Source organism: Rhinopithecus bieti, unplaced genomic scaffold (genome assembly GCF_001698545.2).
Source record: "Rhinopithecus bieti isolate Rb0 unplaced genomic scaffold, ASM169854v2 scaffold_763, whole genome shotgun sequence".
Lineage (NCBI taxonomy): Eukaryota > Metazoa > Chordata > Mammalia > Primates > Cercopithecidae > Rhinopithecus > Rhinopithecus bieti.
Window position 1 is genome coordinate 2,051,708 of NW_016803270.1, and position 8,017 is coordinate 2,059,724.

Genomic DNA, 8,017 nt, shown 5'->3' on the forward strand with positions numbered 1-8,017 from the left:
TCAGTATCTTTGTGGCGTTCTCTGTATTTCCTGAATTTGAATGTTGGCCTGCCCTACTAGGTTGGGGAAGTTCTCCTGGATGATATCCTGAAGAGTGTTTTCCAACTTGGTTCCATTTTCTCCCTCACTTTCAGGCACCCCAATCAGATGTAGATTTGGTCTTTTTCCATAATCCCATACTTCTTGCAGGCTTTGTTCATTTCTTTTTCTTCTTTTTTCTTTAGACTTCTCTTCTCGCTTCATTTCATTCATTTGATCCTCAATCGCTGATACTCTTTCTTCCAGTTGATCAAGTTTGTTACTGAAGCTTGTGCATTTGTCACGTATTTCTCATGTCATGGTTTTCATCTCTGTCAGTTCGTTTATGGCCTTCTCTGCATTAATTATTCTGGTTATCAATGCTTCCACTCTTTTTTCAAGAATTTTAGTTTCTTTGCGGCTTGGTACGTAATTTCTCTTTAGCTCTGAGAAGTTTTATGGACTGAAGCCTTCTTCTCTCATCTCGTCAAAGTCATTCTCCATCCAGCTTTGATCCATTGCTGGTGATGAGCTGCGTTCCTCAGTTGAAAATGCAGAAATCACCTGTCTTCTCTGTCACTCGCGCTGGGAGCTGGAGACTGGAACTGCTCCTATTCGGCCATCTTGCTCCGCCCTCCGATAACTTTTTAAATAAATGAGCCCTAAAGTTAATTTTCTATTGAGAATAAATACTAGAGTTCAACTAATTATGGGAGGAAATTCGTGAAGACTTTTTCTCATGTAATAATTACATATAGGTACTGTTGTCATTAGAGATACATACTTAAACTCCAGAGAAGACAGTAAACCATAAGCAGATTTAAAAATTCTTATTCTTACCAGGGTAACTCTTTCTCTTTAACTGTGTCTTCATTGCATTATTTATTGTACCTTTCTCAGTTGCACTACGCAATCGTTCATCAGTCTCTATAAAAGTAAACAGATTTCAAAACCCTTTTCTAATATAAATATTAACGTGTGTGTGTGCATGTGTCTAATACTATCCTAATTAATATTCTTCATTAGAGTAGAAGAATTATAATAAAATGTCCAGATTGTAGCAACATAGGAACTTAAATTGAAAGGACAATTAACAATCATATAAGCCTCATTATATGTATACCATATAGCAAGTAATAACAAAATTGAGGCACAGACTTATGCTACCTTATTTCTTAACTATTTTTTCCATATAATGCAATCTCATATGCAAATTTAAATCACACTAGTTTGTGGTAATAACATAACTTTCAAGGATATATTAAGAACATATTCATGTTGTAGGGGTATATCTGGTGAGGTGGAACATACATTTTTTTTTTCATAGTTGACCTATCTGTACACAATGGTCACCACAACTCACAAAATATGATAAAACAGAAATTCCTTGACTCATCCAGAAATATTTTAATAGTCTATTTTAGGTGGTGTAACTATAATTCAAATAGGCATCAGTGATAAAAAAAAAAAAAAAGAATAAGAAATAACGCATGTAATGAGAAAAAGTCTCTTCTCTCTGGTTCTCTTAGCAGGTAGACTTTGTAGCTGGAAAGAAGAAAACAGGAATATTTGCAGTAGTACCAGCATTAGGATTGTATTCCTTTTCATTTGAGTTTTATGTGATTTATACACTTTGTTGGATTTAGAAACTAGTATCTAGGTATAATGATGGAAAAACTAAAAAATCTACTAAGAAGAATTTCATATTGAAAAAGGGATAATTAGAATTGGTAAACCTGGTTTATTAAACCTAAAGTTTTTTTGTGTCAAAGTTGGTTCTAGCAGAGCATGTAATGGTAGTTGGACACCTGTAATGATCCTGAACAATAGAGTAGAAGTCTTGCTTTGGAAAATTGGCTGAGCCTATGATTAATGTTAAAATTTGCACTATTATCATGTCAGCCCAAATAAACCACCAATATAATTCAAATAGAGGCAGAAACCAGATTATGCATCATTGTGAAAATGCATCATATTGGCCAGGTGCAGTGGCTCACGCCTGTAATCCCAGCACTTTGGGAGGCTGAGGTGGGCAGATCTTGAGGTCACGAGTTCGAGACCAGCCTGGCCAACATAGTGAAACCTTGTCTCTACTAAAAATACAAAAATTAGCAGGGCGTGGTGGCATGCACCTGTAGTCCTAGCTACTCAGGAGGCTGAGGCAGGAGAATCACTTGAACCCAGGAAGTGGAAGTTGTGGTAAGCTAAGATCGCATCACTGTACTCCAGCCTGGGCAACAGAGCGAGACACTGTCTCAAAAACAAACAAACAAACAAAAAAACCCATCATATTGGACAAAATGAGTTTTCAATAATTCAGTAACAACATTTTGTAAAAGTAAAGCTATATGTAACAGAAAACTGAGGAACATTAACAGTTGCATTTCAGCTCTTTTGTCTTTCTCCTACAGATACAAGTAAGAAAGGCTGATTCATTTGAATTAAGAAATCAGAGGATTTTTAGATAAGTAGGGAGTCAATGAGGAGAGCATTTTAGAGTTAAATACTAGGAATACAAAGTTATGTGCTGGAGAAATTTATCAACTAGTAAAAGTCACAATTTTCCTCCCTTACATTATTATCCTCTTGCTTTAAATTTTACAAAATCTTATCCTGCTTAGAGTTCCTGAGCTTTTAAAATGTGTATATTTTAAACCATACTATTTTTCCATTTAAAGTATCTAATTCCATGCTTATTACAGAAATGTGTAATTATTACCTCAGTCAACTTTATAATCTTTTTCACATTTACGCTAATTGCATTCTACTGAGATACAGAAACATTACTCCTTTATATATAGCTTTATTCCCTTTCCCTAGTATTTGTGCTATTGTTATACATATTATACCTGTAAATATTAAGGACAATGTAATAATTATTGTTATAATTATTTCTTTGTATAACTTTATACCTTTTAAATAAACTGAGAAAAGAAAGAAGACCAAGTACATGTTTATAGTGTTTGTTATATGAACATACTTATTTACATTTTTTGGTTCTTTTTATTGTTGCTCTGTATTTATCATCCAGTGTCATTTTCTTACAGTGCTACATCACTTCTCCCTCCTATCACCTTTGTGCTGCTATTGTGAATATATTACAAGTTGATATGTTATATGCCCAATGATACAATTATATAAATATTTTTATACAGTTGTCTTTTAGATAAATTAAGAAAAGAAAGGAGGTGGAATATATATTTACACATACTGTCTTTTGCAATTATAACATTTAACTCATACCTTTTTTAGTGGGATTCAACTTACTGTCAGGAGGTCAATTCCTTTTAGCCTAAACAAATTTCTTTAGAATTTCTTGGAAAACAGTTCTGCTAGAAATGAAATCTCTCAATTTTTATTTATTTAGCAGTTTCACATTTCACCTTTTCTGAAAAACAGTTTTGCTAGCAATAAAATTATTGCTTGGTAGATTTTTTTTCTTTCAGCACTTTTAATATACAACACCATGGCCTTCTGGACTTCATAAGTTTCTAATGCTAAGACAGATGTTAATCTTACTGGGGTTACCTTCTATGGGATAAATTGTTTTTCTCTTGATGCATTTTACATTTTCTCTTTGTCTTTCAACATTTTTACAATGATTAGTTTGGTCATGGATTGATTTGTGTTTGTTCTACTTAGATTTACTAGAACTTGGATGTATAGATTAATATAACTTGGATGTATAGATAAATATTTTTCAAAGTATTCAGCCATTTTTCTTCAAATATTTTTTCTTATTCTCTCTCTACTTGGAATACTCTCCTTCTGGTATTCCCATTATATTAAGTTTGCTTATTCCTTCTTCTGACAGTTCAAATCTTTCCTTGACCCTCTAATGAATTTTCCCTTGCAGTTATTTTATCTTTCATTTCCAAATATTAATTTCGTTCTTTAAAAAGTTTAATTTGTATCACAATGTTGACATCTATTTGATAAAAGAGTGTCATTATACCTTCTTTTTCTTCTTTCAGAAGAGTTTTAATTAGTTGATGATATTATTATTATTATTTGACTACTTTGTAGTCATTGTCTGCTAAATCGAACATGTAGGACTCTCACAGGCAGTTTTCCTTGCCTTTTTCCTGGTGTTTGGGTTACAGAGTACTGTTTCTGTGCATGTCTTAATTTTTTTGCTAAAATCTGGACATTTTAGATAACGTATTATAGCAAATCTGTATGTTGGTTGACTCTTCCTTTTGGGGGGCTTGTTTTGTTTGCTTGTTTCTTGGTGGTGGTGGTGATGGGGTGTGTGTGTGTGTTTGTGTATGTGTATGATTTGACAAAAGTATTTCCCTAAAGTCTCTATCCTCTACAGTGTGAAGTCTCTTATGTTGCTCTTTAAGGGCATCTTCTTGGGCATCAAACAGTCTCCCTTGGATGACAGTGGTTTTAGCAGGGCACTCTTTGAATGTCTCTTTCCATTATTTATTTGCTAAAGTGTCTTCTTTTGGTATCACACCAACGGTCACAGAGAAGTGTGTCTAACCCTGTAACCCCAGGACTAAATTCAGTTGTGTAATCTCTGAAAAATATAACTAAATAACTTTATTGAAGCTGAGATGTTACAAACTTGGCTGATATTTTTATCATATAGAGTAAACTGGTAACCAATAAAATTATTATCTGTTATATTCATCTTCTTATCACATCTATCATCTAGCCTTTCTGCTTTTGAAAAGCTAATTTTACATTGCTAGTTGAAACTAGTTGAAATATTATAGAGGGGAATTCACAAAGACTTTTGCCTATGTAATTATGTATAGGCACTGTTCTCCTTGAAGATGCAGACTTAGTTACACTCCAGAGAATAAAACTAACCAGAAATACTAAATGTGTAAAGTTTTTGTTCTTACCAGGGAAACTCTTTGATCGTGTCTTGAATTCATCCTTTAGTATATCTCTTCCAAATGCATCTGTCAATTGTTCTATTTCAGACCCTATAGAAATAAACAGATATCAAAACCCTGTAAGGTAATCGTTTATATACAAATGTGACAGTGTGTGTGCATGTGCATATATGTGTGTGTGTTACTAACTTAAAATATCTGTGGCTGGGCGCAGTGGCTCATGCCTGTAATCCCAGCACTTTGGGAGGCCAAAGTGCGGGTGGATCATGAGGTCAAGAGATTAAGACCATCCTGGCCAACACGGTGAAACCCCATCTCTACTAAAAATACAAAAATTAGCTGGGTGTAGTGGCACATGCCTGTAGTTCCAGCTACTCAGGAGGCTGAGGCAGAAGAATTGCTCGAACCTGGGAGTCGGAGGTTGCAGTGAGCTGAGATCGTGCCACTGCACTCCAGCTTGGGTGACACAGCAAGACTGTGTCACCAAAAAATATAAACACACACACACACACACACACACACACATATATAAATAAAAATTGTATTTATAGAATAATTAAAATGAAATGTCTTCATTGGAAAATAACAAAAACCTTAAAAAGGAATGGATGTTAACAATTATATAAGCCAGACTATATTTAGATATGTTTAATGAATTGAAATATCATATAGCCAGGGAAAGGCACAACTCATGCACAACCTGATGCTGTATACTTCTTAACCAGTAATAGTTCCATACAATTCTATCTCTTATGCAAATTGAAATTATCCTAGGGACATTATGATGATAATGTATCTTTCAAGTTTACACTAAAAACACACTCAACCTGTAGGTATGTACTATGTGAGGTGGAACATTTTTTTCCACAGGTCAAGCTGCAAACCATGGCCTCATTAGTCACAGAAACTTATCATGAGGCAGAAATTATTTGACTCATTGAGGAATATTTCTTTCCCCTTTTTACATTATGGAATTGTAAATTCTTTAGATATTAGTTATGAAAAAATTACAAGGTATTTGTCAAACTGAGAAAACCTGCCCTCTGAGGTCCCTTAAACGGGAATCAAGGAGGTAATGGTCAGATTTGCAGCACTACCAGGATTGTTATTGGATCCATTTCCATTTAAGTTTTTATGTGGTTTGATATTTTCCTGGAATTAGAAACTACTAAGTTCAATGAGATAAAAATGTATAAAATTATTAAAAAGAAATTAATATTGAAAAGGAGATAATGAGGATTGGTGACATAAGGTCAACATTGGGCTTAAGATTGTGTGGGTAGAATTGGCTCTAGCAGAGTATATAACTATGATTGGACACCTGTCATAATCCTTCCATTGTATTGTAGAGTGGTTTGTTGTTGTTTTGCTGTTTTGGAAAATTGGCGAATACATGAATAATGTAAATGGTTGCATTATGACACCAGCTGCTCAAATACATCACAACTGCATTCTATACTGAGTACTGCCTCATTACCAAAGTAAAAAGTGATCCATAAGATTGAGCAGAACAAGTTTTCAGTAATTAAGTAACAATATAAGAGATACAGCAACTCAAAACTGGAAACATCAGCAGATGCATTTTTTTCTTCCTTTGTTCTTTCTTCAACTGATATATCAAAGAAAGACCTGGTTCATTTGAAATGAGCAAGCAAATGATCCTTACACAATCAGGGAAAAAATGAGACCATCTGAGGAAAGATTGGGTTAAATACTAGAAATTAAAAGGTGTGTGCTGGAGACACTTATAATTTAGTAAGATTTACAATTTTTCTCCTTTCCAATATTCTCACTTTGCTTTAAATCTTTTAAAAATCTTTTTCTGCTTGAAGTTCACTGAGTATTTTAAGCTATCTAAAAATCTTAAATTCTATGGATTTTAATACATTCAGTAATGTCTGTCACCGTCATCACAGTCAATTTTAAAAAGTACTTTAAATTTATACTAAATTCCAGTGAAATATAGAAAAGCTACTCTTACATAGCTGTATTCCCTGTTCCCCATTTTTGTACTACCGTTATACACAGTACATTTGTAAATAATAAAGACATGGTTATAGTTGTTGTTATAATTATTTATTTATATAATTTTATGCTTTTTAAAAAAGTTGAGGGAAGAAAGAAGTATATATTTCCAATGTTTATTATATTAACTTTCTTATTTATAATTTCTGGTTCTATTAATTTGTTCCTATGGTTTCAGATGATCATATCTTGTCATTTTCTTTTTTTGTTAATACATAATATTTGTGCAAATTTATGGGGTACATGTGATATTTGGTTATATGTATAGTGTGCATAAAACTCAAGTCAGATTATTTAGAATATCTATCACCTCAACGATTTCTCATCATTCAGTATCATGTTAGCTGTGGGTTTGTCATATATGGACTTTATTAGTTTGAGGTACGTTCCTTTTATGCCTAAGTTGTTGAGAGTTTTATCATGAAGGAATGTTGAATTTTATCAAATGTGTTTTTCTGCATCTACTGAGATGATTATATGGTTTTGTCCTTCTTTCTGTTGATGTACCTTGTTTATTGATTTGCATATGTTAAACCACCCTTACATCCGTGGGATAGATCCAACTTGATCACAGTGCATTATCTTTCTGATAGGTTGTTGAATTTGGTTTGCTAGCATTTTGTTGGGGATTTTTATGTTTATATTCAACAGAGATATTGACTTGTACTTTTATTTTTTTATGTCCTTGTCTGGTTTTCTTATCAGAGTAAATGCTGGCCTTATAGATTGAGTTACAGAGAATTCCATTCTCTTCAATTTTTTGGAATAGTTTGAGGGGAACTGGTGTTAGTTCTTAAAAGGTTTGGAAAAAATTGGCAGTGAGGCTATCTGGTTGTGTGTTGGGAACATTTCTAGATCTCTCCCTAGCTATTTTGAAATACAAAATCATTGTTATTAACTATAATCAACCTCCTCTGCTACTTCTTAATTCAATCTTGGTAGGTATATGTGTTCAGAAATCTGTCAGTTTCCTCTAGATTTTCCAATTTATCAGCATATAGTTGTTCATAATATTTTCTGATTATCTTTTGTAACTCTGTGGTATCAGTTCTGTTTCATTTCTGATTTTGTTAATTTGTATCTTCTATCTTTTTTAAGTTAGTCTACCTACTGTTTTTTTTTTT

At 33.2% G+C, this 8,017-nt stretch overlaps 1 protein-coding gene across 1 annotated transcript in view; it reads right to left on the minus strand.

Moving 5' to 3' along the window:
• LOC108529416 (coiled-coil domain-containing protein 7-like) overlaps positions 1 to 8,017 on the minus strand; it is a 216,486-nt gene that overhangs the window by 53,268 nt on the left and 155,201 nt on the right. Inside the window, exons 12-13 of the mRNA XM_017871734.1 lie at positions 4,875 to 4,958; positions 859 to 945 (exon numbers count right to left, since the gene is read on the minus strand). Of these exons, the coding sequence (XP_017727223.1) occupies positions 859 to 945; positions 4,875 to 4,958 (171 nt within the window). The remainder of the gene's footprint in view (positions 1 to 858; positions 946 to 4,874; positions 4,959 to 8,017) is intronic.